The 20,310-nt window shown below is 41.3% G+C and overlaps 1 protein-coding gene across 2 annotated transcripts in view; it reads right to left on the bottom strand.

Moving 5' to 3' along the window:
• NUDX23 (nudix hydrolase homolog 23) overlaps window positions 1-20,310 on the bottom strand; it is a 188,912-nt gene that overhangs the window by 81,405 nt on the left and 87,197 nt on the right. For both annotated transcript variants that reach the window (XM_089371941.1, XM_089371942.1), the window contains exons 4-5: window positions 12,667-12,802; window positions 12,162-12,302 (exon numbers count right to left, since the gene is read on the bottom strand). In XM_089371941.1, the coding sequence (XP_089228067.1) occupies window positions 12,162-12,302; window positions 12,667-12,802 (277 nt within the window). The remainder of the gene's footprint in view (window positions 1-12,161; window positions 12,303-12,666; window positions 12,803-20,310) is intronic.

Raw genomic sequence — 20,310 nt, forward strand, 5'->3', positions numbered from 1 at the left:
ACCTTTCCAACGGCACATGAATCGCGTCAATTGGAGTCTCTATGTGAAATTTATGCCACTCAAAAGTTGACCTTCCTGTTTTCACCACCATAATTCAAGAGGATGCCACGTCAGCTCCCATTATTCATGGAAAAGGGGCTAGCCACATGATTATGATGTAGAAAACTCTAGAAGAGTCTATATTGTAACTCTGGTTAAGAGTTGAGGTAGTCAAACCTAACCACTAGTAGGCTATTGGGTTGTGTTATAATCAGGCCACGGGGAGGAAAAGGGATTCCATTCCTTCGAGTGCATTAGTTCCATAGCTGAGCAAAAATAGCCAAGAGGGATAGGAGGTAGAGCACACACAGACGATTTGTGCATTTTAGCAGCCCACAAGCCATAGGCCATATTTCTTTGTACTTGGCCATATTTCCAAACAGAGAAAGAGAGTGAAGCAGCCTCACCTTCCAGCTGGGCCTTTATCCCGAAAGGATTTCCCAAAGCAAATCTTGTGTCAAATGTGTGTGTGAGCTTTTAATTTTGTCATTCTCTATTTTCTGCATAGTTTTCATTTGCATTAATTCACTATTAACAGTAAATCTACAGATACATAAATCTAATAAAACTATAATGGTGTAAGATTTCAGGTTTTAAATATAATATTATCAGATTTGTTGTGACGAACTGCCTAGTGGAACATCCATGACAGCTTACAGATCACCAAAGGCTGAAATTATTGTTGTTGTTACCACTTGTTTAGCAGCTTTAATTTATCATGTTTTATGCAAGTTTTGCAACATCCATTAGTATTTTTTTTATATCTAGTGTTTGGGTATCACCTTGCATCAAATATTGACTTGATAAACCTTGTAAACAGTCCTCAATCCACATACACTCAAATCTGGAAATCACTTTGAATAACTACCTTTTCCTCACCTTGTTTCATATATTCCATTGATGCTAATTTGTGTAGGCACTTAAAATTTAGGGGGCCTTAGACTTGATTTTGTCTTGCCTTAGGAGTCCTAAGTCCTATTAGGGAAGCCTCCCTTGTGTTGGATTCATCCTTCACTAAAATGAGAGAAATTGTTACCTAGGTGATAATGGTAACACTTCTAATGTTTCACTAGTCTAAGCACCTTGTGAAGGCTTTGCACTAAGGTGCTAGATTTTGTGATAATAGAACTCACATCCCTCTCCCTATTGCAAGATCAAAAGAAAAATGTGAGTTGGAAAGGACTCACAACCCCTGCTTATGTGATAACAAGAAAGTCATAGGGTGGAAAAGGCTTGCAACTCCATGTGTGAAATTGCAAGAAAGTTGTAGTGTTGATCGAGGTCACTTCCAAGGTTATCAAGTTGCAAAAAGAATACATAAATATTGTTGAGAGCTGCAAGTTCACAACCCAAAGTTGCAAGACGGACACAAGAATGCAACCCCCAAGGCTGTAAATTGTAGACACAACAATAACAAGGGAGCAATTAATGACCACCAATCCCAGTGCAGCAAGAGGAGGCCTGCAATAAAGGTGAAGGAATTAGAAGACCTTAAAAATTAAAACTTCTTGGGGTGGCAAGAGGGGGAGGGATTCTCATTAATCCTGATGGAATCATTGAATATAGATATGCTTGGGGGCTTGGATGGAAGACCAACAACCAAGCAAAAGTGTATGGCTTGTTCCTGGGTCTCACATTGGCTCGAAAAAAGGGCATAAAAGCAATACAAGTATTAGGGGGCTCCATGGTAATTATTAGGCATATGGTCTATGCTTCATCAGCTAAAAACACTACCTTAAACCAAATAATCAAGAGATCCCATGTTAAGTTTTGGTATGTTCTATGCTAGAGCAATTTATTTAAATTTTCACAGTTAGCAATCACATCAACATTACGAAAAACTGCAGATAGAACATAAATATAAAATGCAGAAGACAAGCCAAGGCAAGAGGACACAAGATATGGCGCAAGCCAGGGACAAACCTCACAATGTGTGGGGAAACCCTTTGATCAATTCTTCTTTTATGTTCTTCAAAGTTCAGCAGAGAAAGCAAGAGAGATAGTACATTTACAATAGAAGTCAACACTTTGACTTTTGATATCTGCCGAGATCAGTTGAAGACATATTGCTTCAACTGATTCTCTAAGGTGACTCCTTCACCTATCATAGTACTGCATCTCATCCATTTGCCGCACCTTACCGTGTAGTATCATGCTGCCTCATCACCATGCTGGACCTAGGTGACTGAGCTGCTCTCATCTTCATGCTACTCATCTTGCTGCATCTTCCATGGTCTCATTCATCATCAAGCTGCCCATGCTTATGATTACATTCACCATGATGTTGCCCATGCTCCGTGTATCATTGTGCTGCCCATGCACATGATCTCATACATCATGCTACCCATATATATCAAGTTGTCCATATATATCATGTTGCTCATGATCTCATCTCTATGCTGCATTATGCTTGATCTACATCATGATGTTGCTCATGCCATATATGTTTTCTGCCATATTATACATAGTGTGTCTTTCATGCCATGTCATGCCATAACATGTCAATGAATATGCTGACACAATTCCACTGAAGATTGTTACAGTCATACCATTGACTACTATATTAGCATTACTGCCCATCAAGTATGCACTGTGATAGATGACAACGTATAGTCATAGTTGTGCGTATATAGTTCATTGTTGTGTGTATAGAGCATTGCCAATGAAGTAGATGTTTCCATACCTGACTGCGTTTCCCATATAGACTATGTTATATCATTACAGAGTGTTGTGCATATATGGTCATGACATTCTTCATAATGCATATATATACAATGGATTGCCAATGAAGTAGATGTTTCCATACCTGACTGCGTGTTATATCATTACAGAGTGTTGTGCGTATATGGTCCTGACATTCTTCATAACGCATATATATACAATGGATTAGGGTTCATGTAGTTGTGTGTTTGCTATCACACGTAGCTGTGCGTTTGCTTCATGACTGCGTGTGGAGTTCCTTTGACTATGTAACAATATCTATCTGCGCAGAAAGGTCTTTATGACTGCATATTTATGCCTTGCATATTAAAGTCTACAAGATAGTGATTGAGTGCGTATAAACCGCGGGTTTCTTCATATCACAGCGGCTCCTCTTCCAATCTCAGAAACATATGGTTGCTTCTGGACAGCATTCCCTTGACTGCGTTAATAAATTGATTGCTAGCTCAGTGTATAGGGTTTCTATTGACAGTGTAATTGTCTTCAGCATGAATAGCGTGCAGGTTATTTCGGGACAGTGTTCCCTTGACTACGTTACTAACTTCATTGTCGGCTCAACATATAGGGTTTCTATCCACAGCGTAATAGTCTCCAGCACGAATCAGCGTGCAGGTTGTAACGTTTCCTTGACTGCGTTAATAACTTCATTGACTGCGTTGAATACCAGCCTATAATATCCTCAACGTATCCATTATGAATAGAGTAATCATGAACAGATCATGACTGCGTTGGATGAGTCTTTATTCACTGCGTCGAATATCTCCCATGACTGCATATAAGGCCTTACATTCTAGCGTATGAGATATCTCCATTTGACAACGTGTAGGTGTCTCTGTTTGCTGCATAGATCGAGCTGCAACTAGGGCATCACCATAAGGCCAGCGTATCTTTTGGTTCTCTCCTTCCAAAAACCCAGACGTGGAGAGGAGATCACCTCAAGGATGCATATTCAAAATGACATCAAATACTCATCTATTTATACTAAAATGAGGATGATGAATAGACACGTCGGTTGGGCTTCTAGATCCTACATAAGAGCTGGTCGGCTTGATAATAATTACATAGAAAAAATAAATTCATATCTCCATAAATACTTATCGGAATCGGATGATCTTTGGATCAATCCTACACCTCTCGACGAGAGGGATCCAATAAAAATATCAGCTGCCATAAATAAGCTGACCCACATGGAGTTTGGCCCTAGTTGCCAATTTAACACTCCCTCTCAACTAGGGAGAACTCCATCCATTGATCCATAAGTCCGACTGTACTATCTCTGCCATCAGTGCCCTGCACTATTCTGCCCAACTCTGCTCAACTCTGTTGGCTCTGCTCAGCTCTGCTGGCTCTGCTAGCTCTGCTTTGTTGGCTCTGCTAGCTCTGCTCTGCTCAGCGCTGCTGGCTCTACTAGCTCTGCTCTGCTCAGCTCTGCTTAGCGCTGCTGGCTCTGCTCTACTCAGCGCTGTTGGCTCTGCTAGCTCTGCTCTGCTCAGCTCTGCTAGCTTTGCTAGCTCTGCTCTACTCTACTCTGCTGGCTTTGGTAGCTCTACTCTGCTCAGTTCTGCTGGCTCTGGTAGCTCTGCTCTGCTCAGCTCTGCTCAGCTTTGCTGAACTATGAAGAAGAAGAATTGATCGAGAATGAGTCATATCATTCTCCACTAACCCGAAGTTAGTCTCAGAGTGCGTACCACTGGTCCCAGACCAGTCTCAACCGACCCGAAGTCAACGTCATAGTATGTACGACTCTCACTGGTCCCAGACCAGTACTGCACTGACACGAAGTCAGTCTCGGAGTATGTAACACTGGTCCCAGACCAGTCTCAGCCGACCCAAAGTCAGCGTCATAGTATGTACAACTCCTACCACTGGTCCCAGACCAGTATCATTGATCCGAGATCAATGTAGGTCATCCTAGCGTATGGAGTACGGTAGATACAACGATGCGTCCATCGGTACTACTATGGTCCCTAACTTCATTTCCCTACTAATTGATCAGATGAGAGGTACTTCCCATGAGTCCCATACTGCATGGGTAGGATGCCTCGACAGGAGAACTTAATCAATCCTATCCTCACAGGAGAACACATCAATCCTGCTACAATCGCCATGGAGAACACATCAATCCAAGCCTCACAGGAGAACACATCAATCCTGCTACAATCGCCATGGAGAACACATCAATCCTGCTACAATCGCCATGGAGAACACATCAATCCAAGCCTCACAGGAGAACTAATCATCCTGCTACACAAGAGAGCGTATCATCTTGTCCCACAAGAGAGCGAATCATCTTGTTCCAGTACGCACCACCAGGGGAGGGTGAGTCACCCTGTGGTCGTATGTTGCTCCAGTAGAACTGCAAGCCCCCTAGAGCTCCCAGAGCTCAATGTATGCAACATGCAGGACCCTTTTACAAAGGTCTCTCGATGACTCCAAGTCGTTCGGGAAAATCACAAATTTGATCTTTCCTCGGGGCTTTGTCCTATACATCATCTCAGTGCGATGGAGCCTCCTTGATCATCGACTTACCATATCCCAGATAAGGCAGTATTTGATGTCTATCTGCTGGAGCAATTGTTGAATACGAGATTCCTCAATAATCGAATCCCACCTCTAGTTGTCACAAAGAATCACAGTGGTATTCATCATGTGTACAAACAGCTCACTGAAGAGTTTCAACAACCAGACTGCCTCACAGAAGGCCATGCTATCAGCAATGTATTCTGCTCAGAGTCACTGACTTCTGCTTCCTGCTCATCCAGGATATCGAGGCAAATTCCAAAGAGAAACAGCACTGGGAAGTGCTCTAGTGATCCTCCATACTTCCTGCCCACTCATCATTCGAATAATCATGAGGTTTCATATTTCCGCCAGTGTATCTCAATCCATGAGAGATTGTACCCTGAAGATATCTCAGAAGATTCTTGGCACCAATCCAGTGAGGCTCAAATATGAGCTCACCATGCTAACTGCATCCCATATGTCCAGACGGAGGTTCTCCAAGTACATCAATGTGAATGAGTTTATGAAACTGAAAGGCATTTCCCAAATCTGGTCCGACATCATTACCATATAACTTCTGAAAGTTAAGATCTTCGAGGCAGTCACAAGCTTGAAGCTTATCTTCTCACATTCAGAATCCAACTCCCTCTGTCTCCTATAAATGAGAGGGTCTGCACCTGTCAGACATAGGTGCCGGTACGAGAGGTTTATCATCCACAACCTTCGAGTAATGGTTTGGATCGGTTCACTCCAAGTGAATCTCAGCTGCATTAGACAGCTATCAATCCTCTCATACTATGCCCGAGGTGTTTTTCTTCAAGCCATAGAGGGCTTTCTTCCATCAAACTCCTCGGGTTGCTCCAAACCTGTGAACTTGCTGCATGAGGGGAAAGGTCCCCTATTAATATTTTCCTTCATGCTTCTTTTTGAATTCAAGCATCCTAGTCACCATCTGACTCACAGACCTCCAGTGCAGAGTCAATGGACATGGTCCCCAGTGGACTTCCTGCAACTTGATACAACCCTGAACTCAAAACATCTTTAAAATATCTATTTTCAAACACGTACCTTTCCATCGATAAGTGCCACCCTGTAACCTTTGACTCCCATTTCGAGATGGACATCAGGTTCGATCAGGTACATAAAATAGATTTTGGGGTTCCTTGCTTTCCTGGAAGAGTCGACCATTTCCTTGATGACCTGCATTACCAGTCATTCTTTTGATCATTGAAGATGTCCCAGGAATGATTGTTATCTTCATCAAGAGATGTGTCTCTGCCATTCGAACACTCCTTCGCATAACGACCGAACTTATTTCAACAAGGCATCCACCTTTCCTTCCACCCTTAGATCCGAACTTCCCAATGAAGTGATCATAATCTTCCGCTGCGCTATTCTGATAACATTCTCTGCTTTGACTTCACCCTAGGTGAATTATGAGGAACCCATTGATCCTTCTGTCTTGTCCCAACTGTCTTCGGTGATTGCTCTGTCACTCTTGCTTGGGCATTGTCTTCACCTCAGCTCTGATACCATGTTAAGTTTTGGTATGTTCTATGCTAGAGCAATTTATTTAAATTTTCACAGTTAGCAATCACATCAGCATTACGATAAACTGCAAATAGAACATAAATATAAAACGCAGAAGACAAGCCAAGGCAAGAGGACACAAGATATGGCGCGAGCCAGAGACAAACCCCACAGTGTGTGGGGAAACCCTTTGATCAATTCTTCTTTTATGTTCTTCAAAGTTCAGCAGAGAAAGCAAGAGAGATAGTATATTTACAATAGAAGTCAACACTTTGACTTTTGATATCTGCCGAGATCAGTTGAAGACATATTGCTTCAACTGATTCTCTAAGGTGACTCCTTCACCTATCATAGTACTGCATCTCATCCATTTGCCGCACCTTACCGTGTAGTATCATGCTGCCTCATCACCATGCTAGACCTAGGTGACTGAGCTGCTCTCATCTTCATGCTAATCATCTTGCTGCATCTTCCATGGTCTCATTCATCATCAAGCTGCCCATGCTTATGATTACATTCACCATGATGTTGCCCATGCTTCGTGTATCATTGTGTTGCCCATGCACATGATCTCATACATCATGCTACCCATATATATCAAGTTGTCCATATATATCATGCTGCTCATGATCTCATCTCTATGCTGCATTATGCTTGATCTACATCATGATGCTGCTCATGCCATATATGTTTTCTGCCATATTATACATAGTGTGTCTTTCATGCCATGTCATGCCATAACATGTCAATGAATATGCTGACACAATTCCACTGAAGATTGTTACAGTCATACCATTGACTACTATATTAGCATTACTGCCCATCAAGTATGCACTGTGATAGATGACAACGTATAGTCATAGTTGTGCGTATATAGTTCATTGTTGTGTGTATAGAGCATTGCCAATGAAGTAGATGTTTCCATACCTGACTACGTTTCCCATATAGACTGTGTTATATCATTACAGAGTGTTGTGCGTATATGGTCATGACATTCTTCATAACGCATATATATACAATGGATTGCCAATGAAGTAGATGTTTCCATACCTGACTGCGTGTTATATCATTACAGAGTGTTGTGCATATATGGTCATGACATTCTTCATAACGCATATATATACAATGGATTAGGGTTCATGTAGTTGTGTGTTTGCTATCAAACGTAGTTGTGCGTTTGCTCCATGACTGCGTGTGGAGTTCCTTTGACTATGTAACAATATCTATCTACGCAGAAAGGTCTTTATGACTGCATATTTATGCCTTGCATATTAAAGTCTACAAGATAGTGATTGAATGCGTATAAACTGCGGGTTTCTTCATATCACAGCGGCTCCTCTTCCAATCTCAGAACCATATGGTTGCTTCTAGACAGCATTCCCTTGACTGCGTCAATAAATTGATTGCTAGCTCAGTGTATAGGGTTTCTATTGACAGTGTAATTGTCTTCAGCATGAACAACGTGCAGGTTGTTTCTGGACAGTGTTCCCTTGACTACGTTACTAACTTCATTGTCGGCTCAACATATAGGGTTTCTATCCACAGCGTAATAGTCTCCAGCACGAATCAGCGTGCAGGTTGTAACGTTTCCTTGACTGCGTTAATAACTTCATTGACTGCGTTGAATACCAGCCTATAATATCCTCAACGTATCCGTTATGAACAGCATAATCATGAACAGATCATGACTGCGTTGGATGAGTCTTTATTCACTGCGTCGAATATCTCCCATGACTGCATATAAGGTCTTACATTCTAGCGTATGAGATATCTCCATTTGACAACGTGTAGGTGTCTTTGTTTGCTGCATAGATCGCCTGCGGATAGGGCATCACCATAAGGCCAGCGTATCTTTTGGTTCTCTCCTTCCAAAAACCCAGACGTGGACAGGAGATCACCTCAAGGATACATATTCAAAATGACATCAAATACTCATCTATTTATACTAAAATGAGGATGAAGAATAGACACGTCGGTTGGGCTTCTAGATCCTACATAAGAGCTGGTCGGCTTGATAATAATTACATAGACAAAATAAATTCATATCTCCATAAATACTTATCGGAATCGGATGATCTTTGGATCAATCCTACACCTCTCGACGAGAGGGATCCAATAAAAATATCATCTGCCATAAATAAGCCGACCCACATGGAGTTTGGCTCTAGTTGCCAATTTAACATCCCAAGGGTTGATCCCCTCCTTTGATTTGTTGTCTTTCTTCCATATTCTTAGAGGAAATAATCACGAAGCTGACAATCAGGCTAACCACACATGCCAATTGAGATAAGAAAGGAGCATTGTGAATGAGGTCGTGGACACAACTAGCATCCCATAAGTGTGTTAATGAGATACAAATTTTGAATTGTGGAGGTTGTTCTTAGCCTTGCATGGAAGTTAACAATCTTAAAAGTTGGGGATTTTGCTATTAGATTTCTTAGGGTGGCTAATTGGCCTCTCCTCCCTCCCCTTAGCCCTCCCCCTTTCCTTCCCCTTCCCCCCTTCCCTTCGTTTCCCCTCTTCCCTATTTATCCCCCCCATCCCTTCCCTCTGCCATTCTCCTATCTTTTTCCCCGTCGCTCCCCTCTCCCATTTCGTCCTGCCTCCCCTCCTTACCGTCATGTTCCCCACCCCTTCCCACCTCATCCCCCTGCCCCTTGGGCCCTGTCGCATCACTCCATGCGAGCCCTGGCCTGTCATGGAGCCTCGTGGTAGGCATGTCCTTTTCTTACAATTGTGACGTGTCTATGATCGTCACCCTAGTACAACACTTGTTCATGGAAGGGATCTTTGCGTGTGTATTCAGTTCCCATGCCCTGGTTCTTGGTGCAAAGGTCGATGCACCACCTCGGGTGATTGCAGGATAATGGGGATTTTGGAGCAGCATTTAATTCTGGAGCACAAAACGGCCTTGATTTCTCGTGGGAGGAAGCTTAGGATGGGAATGATGGACAAGGAGCAGAACTGGAAATTCATGGTGGACGACTGGGAATTTATGGAAGCACGTCGGGATCTCAGCTCCATCAACTTCTTCACACGGTACTACAACATCACACAGTCAGACAGCTACTATATAAGGAATAATGGTATGCTCCATTTTCATGGTTCAAGAATCTTTTCTGCTCAGGTGGCCTTTGTGAAGGCCTGGCAGTTGAAGCTGAGGGCATTACAAGTCAGTTGTTGTGTCTGGGTTGAAGAGCAGAAACTGAAGGTGTCGGATGAGCCTGAGATTTCGAGTGGGAAGCTTCAGGGGGCCACGGGTCTGAGTGGAGTTGATGGTTTCAGTGTCGTTGTAGGGTTTGGTGTTGTTATTTGGCTGAATTGGGATTGGCTTCTGGTCTAGAACCTCAAGGAAGATTTGAGAGTAGAATCGTAGAGTAAAGTCTGTATGAATATGATCGATTTTAAGATTATTGTTGGAGAGAATGTTTATAAACTTCTGAACTTGAGGGTGTCTTGGGTCAGGACCTTGGGGCTTCGTTGGAGGCCAGTGAGGTGGATGGGATGGTGGATGGTCGGTTTCGGGAGCGGTGGGACAAGAGCATCTCGAATTTGAGCTGGAGTGACAGAAGGTTCTTTGACATTCTGGGAAGTCTGAAAATGGATTCGAGTGTGCAAAGTACAGAGAATAGTTCTCGGTCAAGCTCTTGGGGCAGTCGCAGGTCGGGGTCAGGGGGGTCGCAAGTGGGAAATTATCTAGCTGGTAGGAGAAATCAGCGAACCTACATCAATTGTGTGCAGGACCACATGGAATTCAGGGAAGGCCTCGCTGTATTGCAACGCAACATGCATAATCAGCAGCAAGAGAACCTGACTATGTAGGAGAGACAGTTGGAAAAGAGGGAGCGTATTCGTCAACTGGAGGATGAAGTGGATGCACTGCGGCAACAAATTGAGCAGCTAAAGCTCAAGGTTGAGGAGAATAGCAAGAAAAACGAGGAGGACTCCACTGAGCTGGACCAGAACAAGGGCACTGAAGAAGTCTCCACTGGCCTGGACCTGAACAGTCCAACGCCAATGGATATTTAGTCTTTATAGGTATTTCTCACTATTTTTATATGGCACAATGCAAATGTAAATATTTAATGCTTCAGTTTTGTCGAATTTATAGTTATAGGAGCACTGGAATGGGGAATTTTTGTGCGAAGTACAGAGAACACTTATACAGTAGGACTGCAGACCAAATGATGTATCATCAGCCCTTAGAAGGCTTAAAAAAACTTTGTAAAATCCTGGTTTTGTTTGAGAACAGGCGCACTATATTTATATAAAAAATCTACTCATTCTGGTTTAAAAAAAAAATTAAACTTCTCATCCAAAGGCATAGAACCCACAATTCTCCCTTGTAGAAAGCAGAGTTTTACAACAAGGCAAAGGCTGCAGGACCACAAAAGAATACGAAAATGGCCCACAATACAATTGCATGGAAGTTAAACAAGAAAAGCATTTGGCCTGCAACTTCTATGCCTATTGAACTCTAATCCAACAGTATAATTGTTATATGTTTGTCCATAGGTGCTAGGGGGATATGTGTCAAAACCGTGTTTTGTAAAGCAAGTTTTTTTTTTTTTTTTTAATAAAAAAATTTGTTAAGATAAATGTTTAGAATTCTGAGCAAGTGCACTCTGTTGTGGTTTAGTTTGCAGAGGTTGTCTAGATTCTAGTTCTAAATGCTAAAATAAATAAAATTGTGCATAAGGAAAGCCAATTCCATAACACCTCACAAATGTTTAAGGGCTCCTGTTATCTTTGTTGTGTATGCCAATTGTCTAGTTTTCCTACAAATTTCTGTTCTTATAGCAGCAAGACCTTATTGCAAGTATCGTAACCCCAAGTGGCAGCTTTGACATCTTGATAATGGGTGATTTTGTGGGCCCAGTGGATGAGATTTTGACAGTGATGGCTGCTTAAATAGCCCTTTATATTTTGATCGTGTAAAAGACCTACCATGTGCATACATACACACACAGATATATATATATATAGTCAAAGGAAGCATTTTATTCAAAATAGAAAAAATAACACCTTGCAAACTTCTTTATGCCACAAGCTTAAAGCTCTTGTAATAGTTAAGGCTGTAAGTGTGAAGATGGCAAGCACAATCGTAGCATATGGTTACTATTTATCAATGCAGGCCCATCAAAATTTCTACAGTGATAAGCAACATTCCCTCAGTTCTGTGGACACCATTCTTCAACTTAAAAATCCATTATTTGTAGTCAGAAATCCACATTCCTATATAAACTTTAATTTCTTAGTCATGTCACACATATGGCTCTCTGGAATATTCACCATATGAAAGTGTTGAATGAAAGAAGGCAAAAGCAAGAAAACAGTCAACAAAACTAAGAAAAGATGAATCAACCTACCATTTTCAATGTCACATAAACTGATGAAAATGCCAGGGATTCAAATGGTATTTCATCCAGGCTGAACAACGCACATTCTAAAGACTCTGGGCCTGGAGAGAAGTCTGGTATCTTGAATTGAGCTCGGAAAATAATATAGCTCTGCACTGCATAACAAGCAGAAGAAATATTTTAGCCAAAAAACGTCTCAACAGAACGGACCTACAATTATATTCCAGTATGAAAGGTCAAACCCATAGTTACTAAACTCGCATTCATTGAGGCAAGTGATTCAGGGCACTCAACATACTTGACATACTCAACAGCGTGGAAAAAAGCAAAAGAGTCAATTCTAAGCACGAAATAGTTCTCACTAGTATGCAGAGTATTGATCACCCAACACATGATAAGTGCAAGGAAGGTGACTATAGAGCTGAGTACTTTGCCTGAATGCCATAATCAGCAGAGTACTCACAAGTATGGTATCTATATGTTAAATTATTAAGAAAAATGGAATCTTCCTCACCTGACCAATAAGAGGAATATCTAACTGAGCAAATGGTGAGACAATTTCAACATCTGCACAAGCTTCCTCCATTGTTTCCCTAACTGCTCCTCCTGCTGCAGATTCTCCCACCTCCAAGTACCCTGCAGGAAGAGTCCTGTCAAAATCCAATATTAGGCACATAGCAATCATGATACAAGACACTATTTTATCCTAACACTATATACATGAGGTTGTTGAAACGAGCATAATTGTCTACTTACATACTGCCTTCTTTATTATAATGAGAACTGGAACATATGAAGGAATAACATTTAACTTGCCTCCAAGATAAGAAAAAAGGAAAGGGTAATCAAAATTTCAAATTATCATTTATACGTTGTACAAGTAACAAAAGCTGTTAAACAAGTCCAACATAGAGGTTAGAAACAACACCAGAAGATAATAAGTATCAAAAACGTAATGTTCTACAGCAAATGTAACATTTTTGAGTCCAGACAAGCATAAATACGATCAAAAAGAGCCATGTTTGGTGCCTAGATTACTATCGTAACAATATTAACTTGCAATTATCTATCACTCATATTATCTATCTCAATTCCACCTTGCCTTACCATGTTTATGACCACAAACCCTCATAACAAATTCGAAAAAAAAGGGTATAATATATCCCATGGCCATACTTGATCTGAAATGGATCATTAAGAAAAAAATGGTTTGTTTTCAATGCCTTTTATGTTTCAGGTTAAGTGTTCAAGTTGTGAGCTTAATGGCAGCACCCCTTTGTAAAAACATTCTTAGAAGCCTGGCCGAAGCCCTATAAAGATTGCCTTAGAAATCTTGTTACATATGGAGATAAGGATGTGTCAGAGGGGAGGTAATGCCTCTGCACTCTGTGCTCCGCACTCTGCATGAAATGACAAGAAATGACAATGGTATAGGAATATGGAAAATTTGATAAAATTCTATTGCAGTTAATCTGGTAATTACTCACCTATATTTTAAATGATTATTTGCTCCAACAAATTAATTTATTGCAAATACTGAATCAATGTTGCACGAAGCGGGGACGACGCCGGGACATTTTTTGGAAGCGGATCCACAGAGCATCATTTCCCAAAAATCTAGGAAGCAAAGCATTTCAGAAGCGTCTACTATATATATATTTGCAATTATATTCAAAAAAACATCCAAAATACAAAATTAGTTGTAGAAGGCATGAAAACATGCATATTTTTACATAAATCAAGATAGATATGGCATCCATTGTAAATCAATGATTAATTATTCCAGCATCAACCATCTAGAATCTAGATTCCTCTTCTCTTGTCTAGTCCTTGCCTCCACTTCGATTCTCTAGGGATATTAGTCAACATTGCCCAATTTTGATCAAATGTCCTAATCCAAGCCTTATAATATGGTAGAGAAACCTTAACATGCATGATCAATGATTTTGACTTGAGTGAAGGGTACAATTTTGCTAAGGCCATGACAAAGGAGTTCAACAGTCAACAACATCAATACTGGGGTACATATAGGGCTAGGTGTTCTTGATTAAATGCCAATCACATGCCCTCATACATGATATAATCTAATGAAACGCCACAATCCCATTGATCCCGAAAACTATTAAGTCTGCTGAATTTTGAATGTGATATGAAATTATATTTTCTCCAGATGAAGTCTAAAAAGGTTGGAACCACTCTCAAACATCCTAAGTCATTTCATGGTAATGTTAAAAGTTTAAGTAAAAGGATGAAAATGAAAGATAAAGGAGAATGTCACTTTTACTTTAAGAATTTAACATTACCATTAGGAAGTGATCCAAAATGGATTTTGGATAGACTCCTAAGTCTAAGTGGTCCTCACAGACGAAAAATGAAAGTCCAAGCAAGTTCCTGGAAATAGCCCCATTGCAAAGATATTTTCCTTCTGAATCTACTGCAACTTGAATGGGCTAAAATGGACTTAGGATGCAGAAGTTATCGCATGCAAAAGATGCTCAGTTTCTTTGAAAAAAAAGAGGCAAAACCCCTAAAAATGGCAAAAAACCCTTAAAAAAAGGAAAATCACATCGGAAAGAGGCAAAGGTCAGATCGGATCGGAGGCAGACACACATGCGATATCGGGACCCTGGATCTGGCGATTGCAATCACGCGATTCGTCGATCGCCGATGATCGGATCAGCGAATCAGCATCGGTGATACACAGAACCCCTAGCCGAGCGACATTGCGATCGCCGATATCAGTGATTGGCGATCAACGACCCACGATGCCGATAAAAAGGCCGGACCCAATAAGATTTCAGAGCCCAATTGTATAAAATTTCAGGTCCGAGAATTCGAATTTTCGCGTGTTTCCTATGTATTTGGGATTTTACCCAAAACACATATGCAATGCGATAAGGGATGAATCCGGACCCGAAAGGGTTTATAGATGCCACTGTATATTATTTCAAGTCCTTCAAAAGCCATTTTACGGGACTTTTCAATGTTTTCATGTATTTTTAATACAAAGGGAAATCATGAAACAAGCGGGATTTCGGGCGGGCCGTCGGCGGTAAGTGGTTTTGGCCGAGCTCCGCCCGAGCCCATACACTGGCTACCACGTGTCCAGGCGCCGGACAGAGAAAACCACCATTTTCGAGCAATTAACCCCCGTATGCATGGGCCGCCTGAAATGAACCTCAATCGTTGGATCTAGATCTCTCAAATCAATGGTGGAGATGCGATAAGCAATTAAAAAGGCGGACCCAATTGAAGTATAGGGCAGATTTATGGATATTTGAAATCCAATGAATAGTGTTTTGGCAGATTTTTACCGTGTTTGAATGTATTTCTCTGTGTACACAGAGAAAGGCTATTTCGGGGATTTCAAAAGCCCGATGGACTCTTCCGTTGCAGAACAGGTGGCCACCTTCCCTCAAGGCGTTATGCCATAATTGCTAATGTTCAGAAGGGGATTCAAACAGACAGAGGTCGGGAGCCAAAAAGCCCAAGAAGAGGAAATGAACAGATAGCGTTGATTGGCTTAAAAGCCATAGACTGACAGAGAACAGGGCATAAGCAGGAGTTGTTGCTAAAACAGAGAATAAGTGGGCAGCACAGAATCAAAAAGAGCCAAAGAGTGAAAGCTAATGTGCAGAGCAGCTGAGGGAGTCTTTGGAGTCACTTGGAGGTCAAGTGAAAAGCTAGAGAGCTGAAGGTTGCAGAAAAGCAAGAGCCAAAGCCAAGAGCCAAGGCCGAGAGCCAGAAAGCTGAGAGCTTCAAGAGCCAGGGGATAAGATGGTGTTCTGAACCCATTGTTGTTGTGTAAAACAGTGGAGTTAGAGCTAAGAGCTTGTAAAAGGACTTTGCCATAATCCCAAAGAGCCTAGTCAAATTGACTAGAGCTCAAGGAGATGTAGCCCAAGAGTTTTAGGTGAACTCCACATTAATTTGTTTTCTTATGTGTTTGTTTTACTGCTGCATTATTTACTGTTATATGTATCTATATATCAGTTTAAGCACATCAACTTACAGCACAACAACAGATTCTAAAGAATATAATCAGTTAAAAACAAATACCAGCATACACCTATTTTCAAGCATTTTTAGTTCCGCATTGGTTAATCATAAAGACTTGGGAATATTTAAAGCTTTGGAAGTGGGAGAGGTTCTTGTAAGTTAGACAAGAAGCCTAAGTGCCCCATTTTTAGATCAGGTGGTATCAGAGCTTAAGATTGATTAACCCCACCTTCAAGGAAGGTTATATCAGAATGCTTGATTGACAGAGCGAAGATTGTTCGCCTAAAAGGTGTTTGGGCAGTCAAAGATTGATTGTCTGATTGAAGTATGTTATTTGCAGACTGACTATTTTCTGAGTTTGCAGAGGTGAAGGGAAAGCTATTGATAGCACAGTCCAGGAAGGACAAATAGGAAGAAGGGCTAAAGGCATTCTTCTATCCCAAAGGACCTCAAGGAAATCCTTAAAGCACAAGAGGTTTGTTGCAAAAGGTTGCTTAAATAAGCTCTTTATTAATCTTGTTTGAAGTTCTTTGTTTATTGGCATAATGACAACTTCCTCAAGTGTATCCTCAAATTCCTTCTCCATCACAAGACTCTTTGATGGAGACATGAAGCAAGACTTGTTCATCATGATGGACAAGGTGAGAGAAATGTATGAGGATGGAAGAAAGAGCAGCATACTTAGAGAGCAGTTGAATTCCATGAAGGAAGAGAAGCAGTTGCTTTCTGACAGACTGCAGGAAATGGAGAGGCAACTTCATATTGCAAATATGAACTTGAAGAGGATGCACGAGTTGGAGTCGCAGCTCTTTGTTGCCAAAGAATTCTTGGTCAAGTATCAGCTTGAAGAAGAGGTAAACCATTCCAGTTTGTCTTCAAATTTTTCTGAGAATTTTTATATTGGTTCTTTTGAAAGACATACTAGAGGCATAAGTTCCAAGCTAATGTCCAAGACGGGCTATGAAGGAAAGGGCTTGGGAAAGCATGCACAAGGTATTGTTGAACCAAAAATGGTTAAGGAAAGGCCTAAGTATTTGGGTCTTGGCTATGGACAGTCTTATGGAGAGAGTTATAAAGTTGCCATGAAGACCATTAGAACAGCTCCAAGAAGGAGTTGCATTGCAGAGTGTGAAGATTGTATTCAGGAAGAATGCAATGGCTTGAAACATCATTTGCATGATGCAGGTGTTCAGAAGCACACACTTGAACCAGAGAGTTGTGGAAACTCTGAAAGCATTGAAGAGATTTAGGGTGTTCCAAAGGGAGCCACTTCTTCAGTTGCTTCACCTCCTCATGAAGGCAATAAAGGTGAAAGAGGCAGGTATAAATCTGGTTCTAAACACATTCCTTTTGATTTTGCAAAGCATGGTAAATTTCCACATAAGCATGGGAGAAGAATTGCATGTTCCTTTTGTGGTTTGGATAACCATCATGTTTCTAGATGTTGGAAGAGAATGGCCACATACAGGAAACTTTTGAAGGAGAAGAAGCAGAAAGCCAAAGGTCCATTGGACAAGGCAAAGCATGTTGTCAAGAGGATGCACATGTGTTGCACTTACTGCCATAAGCAAGGGCATTTTGCTGAAAGGTGTTGGACTCTGAATCCAGCGATGCTTCCACAAAAGCTGAAGAAAGTGGAAAGAGAAGATGGCAAAAATGAAAAAGAAGATTCCATGAATGATGTGTCTCAGAATAATTCACATGTTGATGCTGATGTGTAGAGAAAGGAAAGACCTTGGAACTGGATTGGTACGAAATGGTTAGAGTTCTTTTCCAATTAAGGTTGCATGTCTATTGATGCAACTATTTGCATTTTTGTGGTAATTGAATGCACGTTGCAGATTTCTACCAAGAAGGTGAATGGAAAAAGGTTGAGTAGGAGACTCACTTTGTTGCTGCAACATTATATTTCATTTCAGCTTCAAACGTACAGTGTGCTTAAGTGAAAGTTGAAAGATGAAATGCATGAATGAGCATGATGTGCATGAACACAGGGATGTTGATGTTTTCCTTGTTTTGAACTTGTATGTGTTTAACTTGAAGGGTTGATTGCTTTGTTGTAACATGCATGCAATATTGACTTGAGAAAAGTTGACTTGGTCTCCAAGATGGAGATAGTGATGAAATGTTTCATCTTTTGAAAAAAGTCCTAATGATCATCTTTCTACATGCTTGACTTGAAGGGTCATTTGTTTTAAAGGCATGTTTTGTGGGCTTGTTGTCTAGTCCATCATTTGTATGCAGATGTAAGACATGGAGGTGTTCACAAGATGTGAAATCTGTTTCTTTTGTTGAAGCAGGAGTTTAAGCCATCCAATTGTTGTCTGTATTTCTGTTGTTGTTAACAGTTGTTGTTGATAACTTGTCAAACAGGTACAAATAAAAGTTTTGTGAACCAGATGTACTTCACATTTGCTTGAGCCACCTTGGATCAGTGATTAGGGCAGAAGAAGTTCAAACCACCTTCTATGACCATTTCAAAAGAAGTTCTGCACGAAGGCAAGGAGAAAGACAGTTCTTCCCAGGAAGACCAACCCATCCAGGAAAGGAGAGTGGTCAAAAACTTTGGTTTAGAGGCACTATGCAAGACAAGTGTGTGGAGGCTGAAAGAAGAGGGTGTTGTTACTCTCATTTACTACTCAAATCAATATATCAGTGTTTTGGAAACCAAAAGTCCTTTTAGTGGGAAGGCGTGATCCAAAATAGATTTTGGATAGACTCCTAAGTCTAAGTGGTCCTCACAGAGGAAAAATGAAAGTCCAAGGAAGTTTCTGGAAATAGCCCCATTGCAGAGATCTTTTCTTTCTGAATCTACTGCAACTTGAATGGGCTAAAATGGACTTAAGATGCAAAAGTTATCGCATGCAGGAGATGCCCAGTTTCTTTGAAAAAAAGAGGCAAAAACCCCTAAAAATGGCAAAAAACCCTTAAAAAAGGGAAATCGCATCGGAAAAAGGCAAAGGCCGGATTTACGCAAAGGTGGAGGAAACTCTAATCCGCCAATCTGATCGATCAGATCAGAGGCATACACACATGAGGTATCGAGACCCTGGATCGGCGATTGCGATCACGCGATTCGTCGATCGCCAATGATCGGATCGGCGAATCAGCGTCGGCGATACACAGAACCCCCAACCGAGCGACATTTCGATAGTCGATATCGGCGATCGGCGATCGACGACTCCCAATGCCAATAAAAACGTCGGATCCGACAAGATTTCAGAGCCCGATTGTATAAAATTTCATGTTCGGGAATTCGGATTTTCACGTGTTTCCGGTGTATTTGGGATTTTACCCAAAACACATATGCAATGTGATAAGCGATGAATCCGGACCCGAAAGGGTTTATAAATGCCACTGTATATTATTTCAAGTCCGTCAAAAGCCATTTTACGGGATTTTTCAATGTTTTCATGTATTTTTAATACAAAGGGAAATCACAAAACAAGCAGGATTTCGGGCGGGCCGTAGGCGGTAAGTGGTTTTGGCCAGGCTCCGCCCGAGCCCATATATTGGCTGCCACATGTCCAGGCACCGAGAGGAAAAACCACCCTTTTCGGGCAGTTAACCCCCATACACATGGGCTGCCCGAAATGAACCTCAACTGTTGGATCTAGATCTCTCAAATCAACAGTGGAGATGCGATAAGAAATTAAACCCGATAGAAGTATAGGGCGGATTTATGGATATTTGAAGTCCGATGAACAGTGTTTTGGCAGATTTTTCCCGTGTTTGAATGTATTTCTCTGTGTAAACAGAGAACGGCTATTTCGGGGATTTCAAAGGCCCAATGGACTCTTCTGTTGCAGAACAGGTGGCCACCTCCCCTGAAGGCATTATGCCATGATTGCTAACGTTCAGAAGGGGGATTTGAACAAACAGAGGTCGGGAGCCAGAAAGCCCGAGAAGATGAAATGAACAGATAGTGTTGATTGGCTTAAAAGCCATAAACTGACAGAGAACAGGGCATAAGCAGGAGTTGTTGCTAAAACAAAGAATAAGCAAGCAGCGCAGAAGCAAAAAGAGCCAGAGAGAGTGAAAGCTAATGCGCAGAGCAGTTGAGGGAGTCTTTGGAGTCACTTGGAGGTCAAGTGAAAAGCTAGAGAGCTGAAGGTTGCAGAAAAAAAGAGCCAGAGCCAAGAGCCAAGGCCGAGAGCCA

The sequence above is a fragment of the Pinus tabuliformis genome, chromosome 8 (assembly GCF_031772625.1).
Source record: "Pinus tabuliformis cultivar Carrire ecotype Pingquan chromosome 8, CPIR1, whole genome shotgun sequence".
Lineage (NCBI taxonomy): Eukaryota > Viridiplantae > Streptophyta > Pinopsida > Pinales > Pinaceae > Pinus > Pinus tabuliformis.